Source organism: Trachemys scripta, chromosome 10 (genome assembly GCF_013100865.1).
Source record: "Trachemys scripta elegans isolate TJP31775 chromosome 10, CAS_Tse_1.0, whole genome shotgun sequence".
Lineage (NCBI taxonomy): Eukaryota > Metazoa > Chordata > Testudines > Emydidae > Trachemys > Trachemys scripta.
Genome location: NC_048307.1, coordinates 65,764,320 through 65,785,731, shown reverse-complemented (window position 1 = coordinate 65,785,731; position 21,412 = coordinate 65,764,320). Strand labels below are relative to the sequence as shown.

The window sequence follows — 21,412 nt, the reverse complement described above, 5'->3', positions numbered from 1 at the left end:
CCTTATGCATATTTTGAAGGAGATTTTGGGATGGATGCTAGGAAATACTCAGAATAAGTATAAGTGGGCAAACACTCTTAAAGTAATTATGTCCAAAACATTATATTGTTGATTCCAATGGGATGTCATCTGCTTTCCTTAATTTGGGAATGACACGTTTATTAAACCTGTTGTTTGGGGGTGGGAATAGCAACATGTACTACAACTATATCAAAAAAAGCAGAGGGAGGCTAGGTATAAAAGTGCTGTAAAAGCTGCTGTAGTAGTTCTGGTATTGCCACTTACAGTTGGTCAGAAAAGATTTAAATCCTAAACAGCTAATTAAGGATGGTCAGAAGTCTTTAATTGACAGGACTTTTTTTGCTTCTATTATGGTTTGTATCAGTGCTCTGGTAGTGGCATACTTCCAGTATTTTTTACGTCAGTTTCATGAACTATAAAACAAACGAAACTGCCGCCCCCCCCTCTTCCCCCCGGGACTAATAGAAGGTAGTATTTATCCACTTATACTGAGTGAATACATACTGACTCCCTAGAGACCAAATATTTTGACATACTTCTTATGAACATAAATTATTTTAAGTAACTTGTTCATTTGAATGTTCATGTAATGATTAAAGGTTAAACACTTTGACAGCTAAACATTATTTATTTAAATGTTTTAATTGCTAAAACACAGAATTCTTAGAAATTAAAAAGTCTTGCTAACACATTGAGACGCTACAGTGGAAGATCAAGGTAATCCACTGATAGTTGCAGTGTTTGTTTTGAAGTAAACATTGTGTTGCATGTCCACTTGATTTTTGTTGTTGCTCATATGTAACTTTTTTTCTTCCTCCTGTGATAGGTTTTAAACAAGTTGGACAACAAAAACTTTACCTTATTAGAAAACAATGTCACTTGACTTTGACAGTGGAGCTCTGCAAACTCAACATGAAGAAGAAGATGAATATGACCAGGAGGACTATGCAAGAGAGCAAGAGGTGAAAGCAAAGAAATGACATAAATCTGAAGGCTTGTTTAACTCTTTCCTTTTCATTTCTTTTATCCATAGTTATAATTATTTTGAAGGATTATAAATTTGAATTTTTTAATTCCCAAGGCTCTCATGAGAGCACAGCATGCAATACTACAGTACACTGTTTTTAAAAGTATTACACCAAATGTCAAGAAGAGATGAGATCCTACTTTTTGCGAGAACTGCACACCTTCAATACATGATGAGACAAAATTAAAGGCCTCCATCACCTGGGAACTGTGGTTATTTCTCAGCAACCTCTCCCCTGGTTAGGATTACTTACTTAGGAGGCTAAAGTTTTGGTAGGAGTGGGGGAATATTTTCTACTCTAGTCACCAGCTTGATGGTGTGACCAAAAATATGTTTTAATATTTTAATTTTGGAGTTGAGGCGCTCCCTTGTCTGGCCATGCTGGATGCTTTCAGGGTGGCTAAAAACTGATTTTTTTAAAATCAAAATAATCAGATTATTTAAATTTAAATACAGGGTTATATTTAAAAAAACAATTAAAAAATTAAATTTGAAATTGACAATCTAAGGTGTAAACTTATTATCTATTAAAATGATTTACATTAAATATAAAAAATATTAAGAAGCAAATCTTTGCTGCCAGGTTTAAAAAAAAAAGTCAGATCTTGAACTGGTGGAAGGTTAGGACTCAGATCCCACAGAGAGGAGTACAGTATAAATGTCTAGATATCTCATTGCCCAAGTACACACAGCACAAACAAATAGCAACATAGCTTGCATAGAGTGACTAGAGAATCAGGAAATATTCTCTGATCTCTGTGCAGGTTTCTTGCTGTGTCACCCACTCCCTTTTGGGGTCCACTATCTAAAGATATGATGGGCTCTTGTGATACCTTATGAGGTATTACAAGCACTCTTGTGTGTGGACACTAATATCGTTTTATAGTAAATGCCAAAGTTCTGTAGCACAGACTGACCTTTACAGTTGCTACATTTCTGTAATAATACTACTTAATTGATGTCTGGTCCTTTGATCATTGCAACACTTTTCAGAAGAATTAGGAGTGTTAATTTCAGTATCCTAGCCAAACCTAAATGTAGGGAACTTACATTTTACTGTCTTAGTTATAAGTTACTTTCTATTTCTTTCTGGAAGTATCACCAGCTACTTTTTAAAATAAGGTTTAATGTTGTCAGGGGAGATAAGGTTATGGTGACATCACAATCTGCTTGAGTTTACTTTTGCGTCTCTTATGATCTCACTAGAAACAGCTGATGGGTTTTTAGTTCCTTTTATTTTATTTTTGGGGGGCTCTTGTTCTAGCTGAAGGCATGTCTCTTGACTTCCCAAGGTCAGTTTTAGGAGAATTGTGAACTGTGCCATTTAAAGATTGGTGTGTGTGTGTGTGTATTTGGGTTATGAGAAGAGGATTTATGGCAGCAGTTGTTATAGTTGTGTAGCAGTTGAACTATTCTCAAAGTTCATCTTTATCCTTTTAATGAAAAGGGGCAGCGTCTGAGAGCATTGGTCACACTTGTTTTGCGGTGTGGGGGAACTTCTTGCACCTGTCGACATTGAGGCAGTATTTGTCCCATGGTGAAGTGTTCTATCCTTTATGTAAATATTGATAATAAAGAATAGACTTGGAAACAATTAATGACCTCTTGATACCCAAAAATTATTTTGCTTCTCTTTGTAGCAGTAGCTTCTGTGCCACTCTCCTTGGATAAGGATAGTGATAGTTCTTCTAGTGAGAGATGCTGTGTTCTTGAACTGAGAAAAGACATTCTGAGATCAACAAAGCAATTAATGTTCCATATACTTCAGTGGGGGGTGATCTTTTTTTAAGAGGTCTCTATTGTGATGTAAGCTCTCTTGATGTATACTATTGCTAAGATGTATTATCTGAAAGAACTCCTTGTGTGTCATTCTTTTTGTGTCAGCTTATGTTTGCTTCCACTGACTCTTTTTTTTTATTACTACTTGCTGCTTCTGCCTCAGAACTGCAGAGGGTGCTTTGGTGCCAGAGGATTGAAGGCAGAGGTCAGAGTATTTGTAGTGTCTCACTACAAGTTTTATTACTTGGCCACTTTGTTGAGTGGAGCTTTCTTTAATGATCTTGAATTTCACTGTACCCATGAGCTTTTGGAAGTTGACTATGATGGTTACTGCTTCTTTCCTGGAACTGGGGACAGTTATGATCTTTACCTGTGTGATATGGTGATCTGTCTAGGACTGGAAGCACCTATTGGATTGGAACTGTTTATAAAGTCAAATTTGTGGTGTGAATGGCTGTGTGTAAGCTGGAAATCGCCTGTGAGAGAGAGCTGGTTTGGGGCCATCATATTAGAGGTGTTAGCAGTGAGATGTTGCAGATCTCCTTGGCTGAGGCTTGTGAACTTTAGTACCATGTTAGACAGCATCTCAGTCAGCTCCCTGAAGAAACCTCTTCTGGTTAAAGACTTAGATGTTTGCAGGATACCCATGTTGGTCTTATCTCCAGAACTGCAGATGTAACTAGGCATATTTGAAAGACTTTGATTAGCCACTTTTATCTGAGGCCAGTTTGGAATAGAATGGCTACTTATTCGATTTTAGTACGCTAGAATCTGTGATTTACTCCTTTAGCCTGAGGAAATGAGGGGAGCTACCACTGGGCCCATAGTGTTAGGCAACCAGATTCTGGTAAATCACATCTGGTTAGGGTGCTCACAGGTGATGAGATCATAAATGTGATGTGGTCTTGCATTGGTTAAGAGGAACTTAAGGTCAACTCCAGAACTTATCTATGTGCATATACATGTGCAGTTGCTCTGGATTGGCTGTAGTATCTAATGAGACTGTGTGCTTGCACTTCTTGTGGATGTTTCTTCTAGATAAAACTTGCATTGGGAAGGGGCAGGATTGGGTTGAAGGTGATATTTGGGGTGGAGGGGGGAGGTGTTTTTTGGTTGTGGTAATCTATCAATACTGTTGTTACTGCTTTGACATCTGTTTAATCTAGCTATTTAATGCCATAGAACTGGGCTTATAAAACAAATGCTCTTTCCTTGTGCATTAGAGAACATGTCAACAAGAAAACTTGTAAATACCAACCAAAGTAATTGCCCATGTTGTTATTTCTCAGACATAGTTATAAGTGAGGGTCTTTCCATCCCCCTGGATGGCTTTGCTTATTCTAGGTTTGGGCAAACAGGACTTTTTAAAGGTAATTAGCATTATTTTCGGTGACTTTATTGCATGTGGAATGTGATTTTCTTCTACTTTAGGTGTTAACTGAATATGGTGGTCCTTTCCCTCTTTGTCAAAAAAAGTGGGGTGTGCGGGGCAAGGAGACACAAAGACATGGCACTTCTCATAACTAGGCATAAATCATGTCCTGACACCTGTTTTTAACAAGTTTTGTGGAGTAAGCTTAAAAAAACCAATACTTCTAGCAAAAAATGTACCTCCCTGCCCTGCTAAGATTATTTACTGCCCTGAGTATCTTGTTAAGTCACATGCTCTGTCTAGCATGTGGTAGGTAAAATGGAAAAAGGCAGCTGCTTTCTTTTTCTTGGGGATATGCCCGTCAGTGCAGCAAGCAAGGGGTAGACTCTCAAAACTTTGGGCAGTCATTTTTGTCACGAAGAGTCCCAGTCTGTATTAGAACCAAGCTCACAGGGAGACATACAACCTTTCTATTTTTACCTGCTTTTTTTTTTAATCTATAAAGTCCTCTTTATCTTTGAGTGATTTTTGTCTTGAGACAGGTCAGTTATTAACATCAAATTATTGCTCTTGCTGCTCCCACTGCCATGCTATACTACCTCAGCCTACTTGGAGTCCCGTGACTTTCTAATTTATAAGAGTTACCAGAGATCCTCATTGTACTAACTCTTGATGGGTGCTCAGCTTTCTGCTGCAGGCTATCAGTATACTAGATCATACGCTCACTGCACTTCAATTCCTTCTGCTGGACTTAAGTCCCTGCCCCAAGGTGAGGCCAGTAAAATTGCTGAGGTAGTAGTACTTCCCGGTTGTAGTTAAGGAAAAGGAAAGTCTTGCTACTTTGAATTCTGCTGCTTTCCATTTCTGATCTCCTCATGGAAATAATAAAGCTAGAGAAATATCTGAAGTCCAGCAAGGTTTTGAAGAGAGGTAAAAGTTTGTCCTTTCAATATGAATACAGCAGAAGGCATCTCTTCTCTCTTCCTTTTCTTTGGTATTTTGCTAGAGGCTTCAGAGTGATTACTTATAATTTTACATTGTATTGTCTTAGGTTGAAAGACTAAAAGGTGCTTGATTCATATAACTAGTCCATAGCATTGTTGAATGTCTGGAAACAAACAAAGGTTTAAGTGATGAGGTGGTGGTATTTAGAAAGATATTTTCCCTCACTTCCAGCCTTCCTCTTTATATGTGTCAAGTCTTAGGAAGCAGCTGAGTATGTTAATGGTTTCTTAAAACAGAGATTTAGCAATTTGGGAGAGTTTGATCTGAAAGGTTTTTGTTGGGGTTTTTTTTGGGGGGGGGGGTTACACTAATTTTCTTTTCTCGTGGTAATAACTGCTACTCTGAGAGAGTTTTTTTTTTTTTTTTTTGTACTTCATGTATAGCAGCTGATGTTTCTGCTCTAATTAACAAGTATGTGTAGACTGCTATTTTAGAGAAGAACAAAGTTTGGGCGCAGGCACTAGATACAATAACTGATTATATGTTATGTAGCTTTCTAGTATCCTTTTGAGAAAAAGAAAATGTACTGCCCAGATCTACCAATTGAGGGTCAATATATGGCTATGTACAGAAACCTTTCTGAAGGTTTGGAAGAACAGGTACATTCTATACAGGATTCCTTATTCCAAGTAAGTACAGAAGATTATTTTATTTTTTAGAATTAATTTATGTGGGCAAAGGGAATAATTAAATATGGGAAAGTCAGGGTAGACTGCTTTGGGAAAGATAACATGACAGTGAATATTTAAAATGTGTTTTGGTGCTTTTCTCCTAAAAACTTTGAGGTGATTTTCGCTTGTTGAAGCTTACCTAAATAACATGCCAAGGGAGATCTCATGATTTTTCTAAAGATTTTAGAGGAGTGCCGTCTTTTTATACTTGATTATTTCAATCATTGCATTGACTGCAGCAGTATAAACAACTCCTTCCTCAGGGGAGAGTTGAGAGGCTTAGTTAATGTTTGTACAGCACTTTGGAAGTGTAAAACACACTATAAGTACTATTCTAAATTTTTAGCTGACAGTGATTCTTGGTTTGACTGGTGTGTATTTACATATAGAATAAATTATAATGTCCCCATGCCCTAATCTAAACAGTCAACTTTCTTAATTAAATAGCCTTGACTTGTGAATAAACAGCATGCATGGCATACTCTGACTGCTAGACCTACCAGCTGTAGTCTGAGGAGCAATAACTGCCTTTGACAAGCAACTGCAACTATTGGGCCCACACAGGCGATGCTCTTCTAAACTAAATGCACAGGAATGACCCTTTTTGACTCTCATAAGAGATGTCTTGCCCAGAAATAAGGACAAATCTCTTTCCTAAAGTTCACCTTATGCGCCAGTATGTACAATTTATACACAAGATATTTTTTCAGATATGTTGTATACCAGGGGTCGGCAACGTTCGGCACGCGGCTCGCCAGGGTAAGCACCCTGACGGGCCGGGCCAGTTTTATTTACCTGCTGACGCGGCAGGTTCGGCCGATCGTGGCCTCCACTGGCCGCGGTTCGCCGTCCCGGGCCTATGGGGGCGGTGAGAAGCGGCGCGGGCGAGCAATGTGCTGGCCGCGGCTTCTCGTCGCCCCCATTGGCCCGGGACGGCGAACCGCGGCCAGTGGGGGCTGCGATCGGCCGAACCTGCCGTGTCAGCAGGTAAATAAAACTGGCCCGGCCCGCCAGGGTGCTTACCCTGGCGAGCCGCATGCTGAACATTGCCGACCCCTGTTGTATACCTAGCCTGCCACTGTTCTATCAGCAGTCTTCATCTGGTGGAGTGGATAGTATACTTGACCCTCAAGATTAGTTATTGCCAGTAAAATCAATGGCCAATATTTTGAAGGACATTTTTGTTGCTCTACTAGTTTCCTCCCTGGGAGACTTGTTGATTGATGTATTCAGCTATCTAGCTGATCGTTTCTCACCATCAGTCAGCTTACCTTGAAATCTGTCTTGTGAAATAGAGGCTTTGAGGCTGAGTGTACTCTGGTAAACTGCGTATTAGGTGGGGAAAGTGACACGTTTACATGTTACAATTTTGATTTCATTGTATATTCTCAATATACAGTAACTGAGAACATTAATCATCGCCACTTCTGTTCTCCTTCTGGGCTGCCACTAGGGCAAGAGCAACATAACTTTCTCTTTCCTGGATTTGAGCTTGTTGGATTTTCTCAGTTAGTGCCTGATTGCCCTGCCCCCTGTTCTGCTTGAACATCTTTGATTACTGCAGCACTCTGATCTGCTGTATATACTAGCATTGGGTGGAACACTCTGTAATCAGCACTCCACTCTGTATGCTTCATAGCTGCAAGTGAAGGACTGCTAAATCCTCCCCCTATTATCCGCTAACTAATTCTGCTGAGGTAAGCACCCAAGGAGTGCACCTTAGCATGGGGGGAGAGGTTCCAGCAAGTTAGCACTCCAAAAAGAGGCTCTGTTCTGTGACGCTTGATCCAATGACTCTTCAGCACAAGTCACTTCCTGCAAGTACCTGCCAGAGAAATCACTAGGGTAGTAACTCCACCAACAAATCAGCATCCTTAACCTAACTGTGTCCCTGAGTTGCCATGGTAGCCCTGTTGTAACTGAGTGGCATCTTCTCAATGGAGGGAAAATTGGGTTTCACGTGAATTTGGTATTTCCTCAGTCTCTAACATGTGTATGACTTTTTTTTAGTTGAAGCATATGTTTTCAAAAGAGCATGAGTAAATTGTACTGTATTAATGTGTGTATTATTTGTCTGATTTCAGTTGCAACAACTATTAACAGACCTTCCCCATGACATGCTGGATGATAGTGGAGACCAGCTCTCTAATTACTCTGATTGTAGCATACATGAGGATGCAGAGCAGTAAGAAAGTTAATTTTTCTTGGTAGTCATTTTGCATGCTTTAAAAAAAGAGTGTGGTGAAGCTGAAGCTCCATCTATGGGCAGATGGTGTACAAACAAATTTCTTAACTTTTTTTTACGAATAATGGGAATATACCACAACTTTAATCAGGCCTTAGGTTCCACAATAAATGAAGTAGGTGCTAAATAGTTTAATCTAGTTCTCTTTCAGAGAACATGGACATAGCTACCTCCCCCCCCCCCCCTCCAGTATGGTTACTAATGTTTCATGATATATTTTCTTTCTCTATATATAGAGCACATGAACCCTGGGAGCATGAGGCCAGGTGGAATGATCATCTGCTGATAACTAATCCCCAAAGTGTAAGTCCCCGACAAAATTGTGACCCAATAATAGGGTCTTCTCATTCAGAATAGCTTGTTTTTGATCTAGTAATTTATAGTGTACAGTATTTTATATGATCCTTTACAAACCAAATAGTAATGCACATTGCCTGTCCTGACAAGCTTGTAATCGAAGAGGAAAAAACATGAGATAACAGTTCAGGTAAGGAAGAATATCAAATCTCTAATCTGTTCATAGGGCTATGAACAGGGACAGAATTTGTATCCTGAACAGTTCCTGTATGACCAAGGAAATAATCATGGTGAAACACATGCCAGTAATTGGACTGACCAGCTCAACGCGGACAAGGAAAGATGCATTTACGAAATTAAAGAGGACTACTCTGATAGACAGAGTGAAGAGGATCCTGATGATGTATATCTCGGCAGAGATGGGTATAAAGCACCAAGTCATTGCCAACAGAACAATGTATATCATCTCCCAGAAAATTTTAGACCATACACAAATGGCCATACACAGGAATTAAATAACCAACAAAACAAAACAGTAAAGTTTCCAGATGCTCCAAAGGAACATCTGAAGGTATTTAAAATATTGATGTATTTCTTTCTTGTTTGTAAGTATTTTAATGATTTAAGTGTTGATGCTAGAGTATTATTTTAGCTGCTTTCAGTTTAGAAGATCTAGATTTTAGTGCGAAGTATTCCGTTTAGAGAAAAAAAATCAAATGCGCAGATACAAAATGGGGAATAACTGGGGAATACTGCTGAAAAGAATCTGGGAGTTATAGTGGATCACAAATTGAAGATGAGCCAATAACATGATGCAGTTGTGAAAAAGGCTAATATTCTGGGGTATTAACATAAGAGTTGTATCTAAAACATGGGAGGTAATTGTTCTGCTCTACTCTGCACTGGTGATGCCTCTGCTGGAGTACTGTCCAATTCTGGCTAGCATACATTGGAAAAGGTGTGGATAAATTGGAGAGACTCCAGAGGAGAGCAACAAAAATGGTAAAAGGATTAGAAAACCTGACCTATGAAGAAAGGTTAAAAAAAACTGGGCATGTTTAGTCTTGAGAAAAGAAGACTGAGGGCGGGGGGGGGCGTGAGGTATACAGTGTAGTTGTAGCCGTGTCAGTCCCAGGATATTAGAGAGACAAGGTAGGTGAGGTAATATCTTTTATTGGACCAGCTTCTGTTGGGGTGAGAGAGAGAGAGAGAGAGGTCTTCAAATATGTTAAGGGCTGTTATAAAGAGGACAGTGATCAATTGTCCTCCATGTCCACTGAAGATAGGACAAGATATAATGGACTTAATCTGTAGCAAGGGAGATTTAGGCTAGATATGGGGGAAAACTTTCTAACTATAAGGACAGTTAACCTCCCTTGGTGTAACCTATTCCATTACTTATTGAATCTCCATCATTGGAGGTTTTTAAAAGCAGATTAAATAAATGTGTGTTGGGTTGGTCTAGATATATTTAATTCTGCCTGAGTGCAATGGGATGGACTCGATGGTTTCTCGAGATCCCTTCCAGTCCTACATTTCTTTGATTCTGTCTCCAGTTGTTACAACGTGATATGCTTCTGCAATCAGTTATCATATTAAAGTAACTCAGAGTTAATTAGCTGAACTTTCAAGCATAAAAATGTAGTGTTTGGTTTTATTTATAGAATCATTAGCACAAAGTGGTACTAGATGTGCTGATTTCCTATTGACTGTGTAAACTTTGCCAATAAGACCCTATTCAACAAAGCACTAAAGCATGTGTGTAGTCCTGATTTCAGTGGCACAACAGACATAGTTAAGTGCTTTGCTGGATTGGAGTCTAAATAATGAGCCTCTGCAACTCCTTTTTTTTTTTTAAATATCAAACCTTGTAAATCCAAAAGGGGAAATACTTTTGTGTGCAAGATGAGGGTAACTTTAATTCAGTTGTCCTTACTTTTAATCTGTTGTCACAACAGCAATTTGGCGCATCTGAAGTTGCTAACGGCCAAACTGTGGAATCTTACAAAGTGACATATAAACCATATCAAAATGCCATTCAGCAAAAAGTCCCAATAACCCAAGATGCAACAAGAAGAAATGAAGTGCTTGAAGAGATGCAACGGGAGTTTTTGGGTACTGAGGAGAGTAAGTGTTATCCACTTCAAGCTTTGATAAGAATCCTGGGGTGAAATCCTGGTACCACTGAAGACTTCAGTGGAGCTAGGATTTTATCCTAGGCTTTGTTAAACAAGAGCACAAAGGAAAAATACAGCAATACCTTAGATATATGCTAACCTTTACTCTAAGTTTTTATTGAGGGATAGAGCTCATTGAGGTGGTACTAGTTTCTTCCTATTACAATGAAAATAAGAATAGACCGTTTCTTTTGATCAGTATATTCAGTTTTAAATGCTTCATAATATTCACTGTAGGCCAGTAGGATTTTGCCTGAGTAAAGGCTGAATTCTTTTATTCTGCTGATGGCTCTTGTATCATTGATTGCATTGGGAGGAGCTAAGGTCTGATCTATACTTGAAACTTAGGTTGACATCATGCTCAAGGACGTGAAAAATCCACATCCCTGAGTACTGTAGCTATGCTGACCTAACCCCCAGTGCAGACACAGGTAGGTCAACGGAAGAATGCTTCAGTCTACCTAGCTACTGTTGCTGGAGAAGGTGGTGTTCCCACAGTGATGGAAAAACCCCTTCCATCATTGTAGTCTGTGTCTACACTACCGGGTTACAGTACTGTAGCTATGCAGCTGTAGCACTCACAGTGGTCTAATGGCGCTCAGCACCTGTTCAGAGTCATTCTGCTGCTTACAAGACTGGGCCTTGAACGGTTCACCTTCTTGTCCAATAAATGTTTATAACGTCAAATCTGTAGGCTTAGTGGAGAAATGTCAAAAGTCTCTAGATGACTAAGAATGGAACTCTGAATTTACTGTAAGTACACTAATGTTAATGCTCTGATAGTTGTGTGGAGTTTTAGCTAACATTGTAATTCAGGCCTAATGGTGGGACCGTGAGCTGGTGCACTTTATTTAGTAAGCAAGTTGTATAATTATTCTCTGTTTTGGAGTTATATATTGTGCACCAACGATGAATTTGGCACTGTTCAGAAGATATAAGGTCTTTGGGGCAGGAACCATCTAATCTATTTTAGACTAATTCATTGTACTGTAAGAATGTTATGCGCTCTTCAAAAGCTAGCTTGTTTGAAAGTTAGTTATATTTTAAACTTCAACAGATTCTGCGGACAATATGCAGATTCTTCAACTTCAGGTTCTTAATAAAGCAAGAGAGAGACAACTGGAAGAACTTACTGAAAAGATGGAAAAGAGTGCACAGCAGATTAGGTATCTGAATCATCAGCTTGCAATGGTCAAAGGTAAAACAAAAGTTTATATGGACCTTTAATTTCTAGAATTTACTGAGATCTAACGACTTTTAATGTTTCAGAGAGGTAGCTGTGTTAGTCTGTATCAGCAAAAACGAGTCATCCTTACGGCAGCTTAGAGACTAACAAATTTATTTGGGCATAAACTTTTATGGGCTATAGCCCACTTCGTCGGATGCATGGAGTGAAAAATACAGTAGGTAGGTATAAATATACAGCACATGAAAAGATGGGAGTTGCCTTACTAAGTGAGGGGTCAGTGCTAATGAGGCCAATTCAATCAGGGTGGCCCATTCACAACAGTTGACAAGAAGGGTGAATATCCCGGAGGGCAAATTGCTCTTTGCAGTGACCCAGCCACTCCCAGTCTTTATTAACTTTGTTAACTTTTAACGTGCTCATCAATTTTCTGTTTAACACACCCCAACAAACATTGATTGTACTTGCAAACTTGATTTGGCTTCTGAATCTGAGCATGATTCCCGCCTCCCACCCCACCCCACGGCCTGTGCACCTTTTGTAGTCATTTACACAATGGGGGTGTAAAAATACTATCAGCAGTTCAAACAACTGAAGAATTCTATTTTGCTGGCATTTTAAACCTCCTGTGCACTCACTTACTCAAAACAGGTGCAACGCTGCGGAAACTTAGCCCTCTTGTGTACAGCTGAAGGCTTACAGTTACACTGAAACTTTTTTCACTCTTTATAGTACTTTTTAAAATAATATAGGAATGGCTTCATTAGATCGGAGCAGTGATCTCCGACAGTGGCCAATACCAGCTATTTCAGAGGAAAGTGCAAGAAACCAGATAAATGGATAACTAAAGAAAAAGAGAAATTCAGTAAACAAGAGCCAAATTCAATCTTGATAAAATACTTCTGTACTTTCTCATCTGTTTGACACACATTACCCACCATGTCAAATCTCTGTGATTATTAAATAAATTACACTACACTAATCTGGATCCCAATTCTAAAATATTGGTTTATTATTGATATACTTAAATAGCCCCCGGCATTTTAATAATGGTAGAGCGAGGAGGCTAGAAGGGGTATGTGTAGAAAGGAAGAGAGAGTCATCCCTCTTTCCTGCTAAATTGCTGCTTTTGTAGTACCTTTACTTTCAGCTGGATAATAACCAAGTGCTTTCTCTAGATCTGTTAGTACACCCGCTGGTTCCAGAGAGGTCTGTTTAATTGGGTGCAGTGAGCAATGATTGCTGAACTACTTGTGCCCATTATTATCATATTAAAGTCTTGAGTCAGGAAAGTGTTCTGTTCAGGACCATTTTTAACTTTAAGTACTTTCCCAAATTGAGGCCTAATTCAATACCTCTTTGGGTTTTTTTTTTTTTTTTTTTTTAACTTTTAAAAACTGTTTTATATTTATAGCCCTAGAGTGAAATTCTTTAAACTTCATGGTGATACCTAATGTGAGCATCCTGGCGAGAATGGATGCAGTATTACTCAAAGGCTTCCGTCAGGATCTGGAGCGGCACTGTGCTAGACCCTGTAGAAGCATACAGGACAATGTGGTCCCTGCCCCAGAGAGTCCAAACAGTCTAAAAATAAAAAATTGGACGAAGGGTAGGAGATAGACACAACCGAGACAGTGTTCAGTGATGATGGGTACACACTTTGTTGTCTTAATCTCTTTGTGTGGGGGCAGGAGTGAGGAAAGAGGGAATTGTAGCAAGGTGGGGAGGGAAGGAAAGAAGAGAGGAGTTTGGAGTAGGTAGGGAGGGGAAAAGGGTGGGAAGAAAGTTGGGCAAAAAAAGCAAGCAGCAGACAGAAAATAATGGCCAAAGTTCAAACAGTAACCAGTCTGCTGACATCCTTGGTTGTTTCTAGGCAAGTCCCTGTCTATTCATCTTCTAGGAGGTCCTATTTTGTTTCCTCCATCCCATCCCCTGCCGCATGTGATGGTGCTGGTTGCTTGTGCAAGTAGAGTGGTGGTTCTTTATACTAGGATGTTGAGGGTGCAGAGGGTCCTGGCTGGGCCTCTCCCTGCCCCTCTGCTGGTCTGGTTGTTGCTGGCTGCACTCTTGGAGAGTCAGCTCTGCCTCCTCCAACCCATTAGGTTGAGGGAGGAGGCCCACTAAGGTGTTATACTCCCAGACCCAGGTGCCAAATGAAAATTCCTCCAGAAAGGCTTGTTGCAGAACTCCTCTCATAGCTCCCAGGATGCTTAAATATGTATTTCTCTTGTAAGATGAAAAGGATGGCTTGGCCCTCAGCCTCCAGGAATCCCAAAAACTGTATCAAAATGGAAAAGAACGGGAGATACATCTTGAAGGTCAAATTAAAGCACTTGAAACCCAAATTCAAACCCTTACTGCCAACGAGGAGCAGGTATTGTAACTATTATCTGTAACGGTGGGAAATTTCTGTAGTTGTACTTACGATGCAAAAGTGAATCTTAAGTTTAACAAAGATTAATATACTCTTATGGACATGCTAATGACTAATAATAGTATGTGATTAATGAGTTGGAACTTCTAGTGTAAAAATTATGGTTTATAATGTGTAATCTATTATCCAGACTGGAATTAGCAAAATTTCCCCTAATCGACCCTAGTAAATATGACCTCACTAATTTACATAGTTAGTTATTCCGTAGTTTTGTAATTGCAATCTGGAAGTATAAAATCCATAGTTTCTCAGATGTCTTGGTTCTTCTGGTGATAACATCATTTACTTTGAATATCAGAAGTCCTACTATCTGCTAACCCTGCCTTTTTTTTTTTTTTTTTTTTTTTTAATATTATTAAAGTGTTGCAGTGGTTAAGATGGAGTGTTACTCTTTCACTGCTGCATGTTCAAGATGAAGCGTCTATAATGAAAAGAATATTGTTTAACATCTTTTCAGATCACCAATATTCTTAGTCTTAAATGAGTCACATTAGCTGATGGGAGTCAGACCTCAATGAAAAAACTGTTTTGATTTATCAGAACCTTTTAAAAAGATGTCAATAGTATCTCTTATAAGGATTCATTTGAGCACTTTGTTTTTTGTGTTTTCCACTCTGGCATACCTCTCTGGATGCTTTACAAGGCCTTCTCTGTTACCGCTCTGTCTCCATGAATCAAAACAGGATGTTTTTACTTTCCCAAAGATAAATACATTGGAAATTCTGAATTTTGTACTGGTTGTGACGCACTTGGATATCATTAACCAGATTGTAATGGTCTTTAAGTGCGTCACAGCTATTGAAGTGGGAGGAACGTTGCTGTGATTTGGGTCATAAAAAAGTTTACAGATAATCCAATGAGATTTATTTTATTTTTTGTGTGTCGCATATGTCTACTACCTGACAGAACATATGCAGAACCTGAGGATTTCGCAACTCCTCAATGTCAAAAGTGACTAAAGAATGGTTTTAGGAAGTATAGCAACTTTCTTACATATCATATGATGCTGGTCTCCTTTTCCTCCACTTATTTCATGTCATCCAATCCAGGAACAAGAGTGTAACAATCTACTCATAGCCCATAGTCATTTATTTTAGTTCAGTTTTGGTGGATGGTGGGTAGAAGCAACTTAAGTGGAATGTAGCCCAAGCTTTCTAAAAGGACAGGAGTTTTCCCTGATGCTCCTATCCCTTAAGAAAGTGAACTGTTCAGATACTTCTAGACCGAATAAGTCATTGACAAGTCACTTTAAAGCTTGAAGTTGGCTTCCAATTTACTTCTTTGTAGTGGAGGGATTTGCTTAAAAATAAGCAGTCACATCCTACACAAGGCAAAACTGATTGGCTAAATGGATATGTCATCACCGTACCATGCAGAGCCTGGCTAAGGTGGCTTGCACTCCAACTCCCCCCTAATACTAAGGCTGCTGGGGCCGTTTGATCCCACAATACAGTTAGGACAGCCTTCAGAGGTACCCTGTCTTCCCCACAGCCTTGCAGCAACCAGGAAATAAACACGGCACAGGACTTTCCTGGTCATGTCCCTTTCTGCTGTCGGAAAGTCCCCTTCTTCCCAGAGCACAATCAAGAATGCCCCCTTCGTTGAGGGCTCTTGTGTAGGGATACAGAAGGCATTGGAGGTATTCCTTTGGAGGGCTCTTATAGTGGCATTGCTGCCCTATTGCTCTGACATACTTGGTGCAAAGGGCAGGATGACTGTGCATCAGGCCCTGTGAGTCTGGAATGTGACTTCACGAAGTCAATGGGAGTTATGCTTGTGTAAGGATTGCAGAAGCAATGGTGATAGTTTATAAAATGTTTGGTTTAGGCTTGTCTCTCACTTGTCTAGTGTACTTTGACTGATATACAGATAACAAAATATATGTATTTGGGGCAACCTAGGAGAATTTTAAAGTTTCTTCATAAAATTCCTCACCTGCTAAACTCTTTATCAAAAAGAGATGTAAGGATACTATGCAAACAATATTTAAGAAATGGAGATCTTTCTAACAGCCAAAGTACCCCAACAACTGATTAGAACACACCCAAGGAGACAAACTTGCGCTCCAACCTGATGTTGGTTCCTGCTAACTCATCCTGTTAGGGATGGATCCTACAATATTACATTTTTAGTAACAAACATACACTTCTGGTTGGAAATGGAGTTGGCAAGAGCTGTTTATAATGCACACTTGTGTGTGTGCACACATAGGATTTCCAGTGGGGCTGATCTCCTCTTAGAAGAAGATGCAGTCCCAGCTGACTCAGGAGAATCGTATTTACTTTGACTTGTGTTGTAAGATAAATCCGTGACGTTAACTTCTTGTGATTACATTCTCAGATGTGTGTGTGCCCACGCCTCTATGGGGGCTCTTCTGCAGTGTTTGCAGCTTACCTTCCCCTTGCAAAGTCTCTAGGGATCTTTAAAGTATCTGGGACTCTGTACAAGTCCTGCTGACAAAGGCTGATGTGCTGGGACCTTGATTGTATCCTATTAACTAAATGGCATTATGTTTTAGCACTGGCTTCTTTTGAATTATACAATGCGGAGTTCCGTCAGAGCACCCATTCTGTTAGAGTACTTGTTTCCCAACATTAAAGGTGGGTGTAATTTACCACTCCCCCAATTCTAACCAATAATGAAGAAGACGGGTCACTGAAACAGAGCAATCTGGATCTCTTGTTAAGATGGGCCAAGTAAACAATATGCATTTTAATACAGCTAAATGTAACTGTATAGATGTAGGAAAAATAAATGTAGGCCATACTTACAGGATGGGGGGATTCTATCCTGGGAAACAGTGACTCTGAAAAAAGATTTGGGAGTCGTGGTGGATAATCTGCTGAACACGAACTCCAAGTGTGATGCTATAGCCAAAAGGGCTAATGCAATCCTCTGATGCATAACAGGGGTCTCTCAGGTAGGAGCAGAGAGGTAATTTTACCTCTGTGTTTGGCACTGGTGCAACTGCTGCTGGAATATTGTGTCCAGTTCTGGTGTCCACAGTTCAAGAAGGATGTTGATCAATTGAAGAGGGTTAAGAGAAGAGCCACGAGAATGATTAAAGAATTAGAAAACATGCCTTATAGTGATAGACTCAAGGAGTTTGCTCTATTTAGGCCTTGGCTACACTTGAGATTTACAGCGCAATAAAGCCGCCCCCAGCGCTGTAACTCACTCCCTGTCCACACTGGCAAGGCATTTGCAGTGCTGTATCTCCGTGGCTACAGCGCTGCAGGTAATCCACCTCCCTGAGAGGAATAACAGCTGCTGAGGAGTGGCTCAGACGCTGGTGGTCCAGTGTAAACGGGGAGTAACCTTATTACGCAGTGATTGACCTCTGGAAACTCCCCATAATCCTTTTAAATGAAGCTTCCTCTCCTTGTTTTGTTGTGATGCCTCTGTTTTGTTGTGAACTCGGACGCTCTGGGAGCTGCTTATCAAAAAAACAAACACTGTTTGCTGTGACTGAGTAGAGGCAGGCAGGGGGGCTCCCTTTGGAACGCCCACAGCTAATGTTTGCTTGAAGAGAGAGGTGGTGCACAGGGGGGTGGGGGTGGGAGTGGGGGACAGGTCCGTTTTGGCGAGTGGCTGCTTGTCTGGTCTGTGAGGAAAAAACCAAACAGCTGCTCTTTGCTTTCAGTAAGTGAGAGGGGGTGGAGGCGGGAGAGGGGTCGGAACTTACAAGGCAGGGTGTGTGTCCGCACTCCAAAAACCCACTCTCTCTCTCTCTCCCCCAACGCTCCCTGTCACACTCCACCCCACCCCCCCTTTTGAAAAGCACATTGCAGCCACTTGAATGCTGGGATAGCTGCCCATAATGCACCGCTCCCAATGCCGCTGCAAATGTGGCCACGACAGTGTGCTGTCAGCTGTCAGTGTGGACAGACTGCAGCGCTTTCCCTACTCACCAGTACGAAGACAGGTTTAACTCACAGCACTGTACAGCTGCAAGTGTAGCCAAGGCCTTAGTTTAACAAAAAGAGGGTTAAGGGTTGACTTGATTACCATCTAATAAGTACCTTCATGGGGAACAATGATTTCCTCAGTCTAACAGAGGAAAAGTATAACAGGATCCAATGACTGAAAGTTGAAGCTAGTCAAGTTCAGACTGGAAATAAGGTGTACGTTTTTAACAATAAGGGTAATTGAGAATTGGAACAATTTACCAAGTGTCATGGTGGAGTCTCCATCGCTGGCAATTTTTAAATCAAAATTGGATATTTTTCTAAAAGATATGCTTTAGGAACTATTTTGGGGAAATTACACAGGAGGTCAGACTAGATCATCACAGTAGTCCGTTCTGGCCTTGAAATTGATGAAGCTATGAAAATGTATTTTGAACTTTGGACATTCTTAACTGTGCAGTCACTTCTCTTGAAGCCTTTATATGTACATAGCTTTTTGTAATTGAACTCAAGTATTCTATATTGTGGGTTTTTGCAGCTATTCAAACAATCCAAAGTGGCAGAGTTAGCCATGGAGAGCATGCAGCAGCAGCTGTTAGAGCTTCGGCGTTCTGACTCTCTTCAGCGAGCCAGAGAACAGCATGAGACCATAGTTGCAGCCCTGAAGCAGAAGTATGAAGAGCAAGTATTGTCATTAGAACAGAAACTTGATGCTACGAACTCAACACTTCAGGAGCAGGTTAGGATGAAATTTAGAACACTGAATATTTGCCTAAGTCACAGAAGACTGTAGAGCTGTACTCTTTTCCCATCCAGTCCCTTCTGAAACTAGACTGGAACCATTCTTCCAAATGGCCTGTAAATCTCAATCCTACCTTCCAGAAGATGGTAACAGAACAGAGAGAAGTAGACACAAAAGTCACAACATTTTTAAATGAACACAATATATGATATGTTTATAAACATTGCCTTGCGTGGCCACAAAGCCATTTGAGTATGATTTAGTTAGATACTTAAAAAACCCACCCAATACTTCTACATGAAAAGATTTTAACTATTATTGCTACAAGTAACACCTAAGACTTCTCTAATTTCTTTCAGTTATAGTACATGGTAGGGTCACACCTTAATCAACTCTTTGCATTGTTACGCTTTTAAGGAATTGACTCTTATAGTTGATGTATAATTTTTAAACCGAGGTGTGGTCTGAGCACACCCCAGGAAATCAGGAACTGACTGGTTTCCCTCGCTTAAACTCTTTTGCAGGTGGGAAACAAAATTAAATTGTAAAAATAATATTGAAAAACATGCTTCTTTTGGGGTATGTTGAGGATTAACTGGTAACTGATTGTGAACTGGAAGGCATTATATTAGTATCACCATTCTTTCCTCCACTAAGCATTCTGCTGCTAAGGCTTTGTCTTCATTGAAAAATAAAAAACATCAAGATAGCTATTTCAATATACAATTTTTATCAGAAACAAGGTGCTGTTGTTTTTACCTCAGTGTAGCTAGTTGAGGTCAACCCTATGACCCCTGCCTGGGGCTTACCTTGATGTAGCTGGGTGAGGTAAAAACTACTTGTTTTAACATTTACATCAAAGTAGGTTTCTTGATGTTAAGGCACACACTTTTTTTTTTTTGCAATGAAGACAGTGTTTAGGTTATGTGATATGAGCTGATGATAGAATCATAGAATATTAGGGTTGGAAGAGACCTCAGAGGTCATCTAGTCCAATCCCCTGCTCAAAGCAGGACCAACACCAACTAAATCATCCCAGCCAGGGCTTTGTCAAGCCGGGCCTTAAAAACCTCTCAGGATGGAGATTCCACCACTTCCCTAGGTAATCCATTCCAGTGCTTCACCACCCTCCTAGTGAAATAGTGTTTCCTAATATCCAACCTAGGCCTCCCCCACTGCAACTTGAGATTCTTGTAGACTTTGTAGCTTAAAAGCATTTCGATCATACTTTCTCTGCTATGTTTATGAACTAAGGAAAACCACTATCAGTATTGTCTCACTATCTCTGATATATGCTTAATTTAATTGTATTTTAAATTTTACTAGATGACTATTTAGACTACTGCCTGTGAGAGTGATGGATTTGTAACTTGAAAAATCTCTCATTAGAAGGATCTTTGCTGTAATCTAAGGGAACATGTGAAGCAACTCGAAAGAATGCTAGAAGAAAGCAAACTAGAAAAAACAGAGATAATCAATCGACTGACGAGGAGCCTAGAAGAAAGCCAAAAGCAGTGTGCAAACTTACTGCAAACAGGTTAGTCTTGTGCATGCACCTTATCTGCTCTGGCAGAAACAACTTCCAATAAGGATAGAATTGCATAACAGGTGCAGCGTGACTAATAAACACGTATTCGACTTTTTGGGAGGAAATAAGTTAACCATATATTTGAAATTCATTAAATGATTCTCGATTTGAAGTGAAATGTTAGGGCAAACTCCTAGTGCAAGATACATAGCATGAATGTGTAAAACTTGTCCCTTGTACTACTTCACAGTTTACTGTTGATAAACACTAACTTCAGCAATATGGCTGTGTCCAGTTTCTTAAAAACTGTGCCTCAGGGCACTGGATGGTTTAGGAGATTGGTGATGAAATAGTGTTGTCACGTGGCCCAGATAAATAATGACTCAAAGCCATGAGTATTTAATTGGTGGCTAGTGGTTTCAGACCTTGTCTACACACACACTTTCAGTGGTTTAGCTAGATGTGTTTTCAAATGGACTTCATTAAACCTCTGCAAATTTGTGTGCAGGTTTTGGTTTGAGTGGCTTATTTTGGGTTTGTTAATACTGTTTATTTAAAAATAAAAATGTGTGAATGAAGCTAAGTCAAAATAAGCCTCTCTTAAACCAAAATAAGAGTGCTTGCCCACAGACTTGCACTGGTATAACTAAACTAATTAAGCAAACACAACATAAACAAATCCCCAAACAATGCCAGTTTATGTGTAAACAACCTTAGTTCATTTCTTTCTGGACTGGTGTCAACGTATCCCTGTTGTAGTTTGCCAAAAAGAGTACCATTGAATGCTATCTCCATAGAAGACTTAAGGATTTGAAACTAAAGGAAAAACAAACCAACTTTTCAGTTCCAGGCAGTCCCTTAAGAGCCACATTGAGCAGCATTAGCCAGACATTGTAAGGAACCTTGCACTATTGCTTCCATACTTGTAAGTGATTTGTAGATAGCCTTGAAGTTCTCCATCTTTTGACCAGAATGTCTCATGATGAATTTATTTAATTGTTTGTTTTTTTAAGTAAAATA

At 39.8% G+C, this 21,412-nt stretch overlaps 1 protein-coding gene across 2 annotated transcripts in view; it reads left to right on the top strand.

Moving 5' to 3' along the window:
- CEP152 (centrosomal protein 152) overlaps positions 1-21,412 on the top strand; it is a 48,126-nt gene that overhangs the window by 2,281 nt on the left and 24,433 nt on the right. For both annotated transcript variants that reach the window (XM_034784686.1, XM_034784685.1), the window contains exons 2-10: positions 848-983; positions 7,960-8,060; positions 8,357-8,423; positions 8,644-8,988; positions 10,376-10,544; positions 11,652-11,792; positions 14,015-14,154; positions 18,661-18,861; positions 20,254-20,401. In XM_034784686.1, coding sequence (XP_034640577.1) covers positions 894-983; positions 7,960-8,060; positions 8,357-8,423; positions 8,644-8,988; positions 10,376-10,544; positions 11,652-11,792; positions 14,015-14,154; positions 18,661-18,861; positions 20,254-20,401 — 1,402 coding nt within the window. In that variant the 5' untranslated portion in view covers positions 848-893. The remainder of the gene's footprint in view (positions 1-847; positions 984-7,959; positions 8,061-8,356; positions 8,424-8,643; positions 8,989-10,375; positions 10,545-11,651; positions 11,793-14,014; positions 14,155-18,660; positions 18,862-20,253; positions 20,402-21,412) is intronic.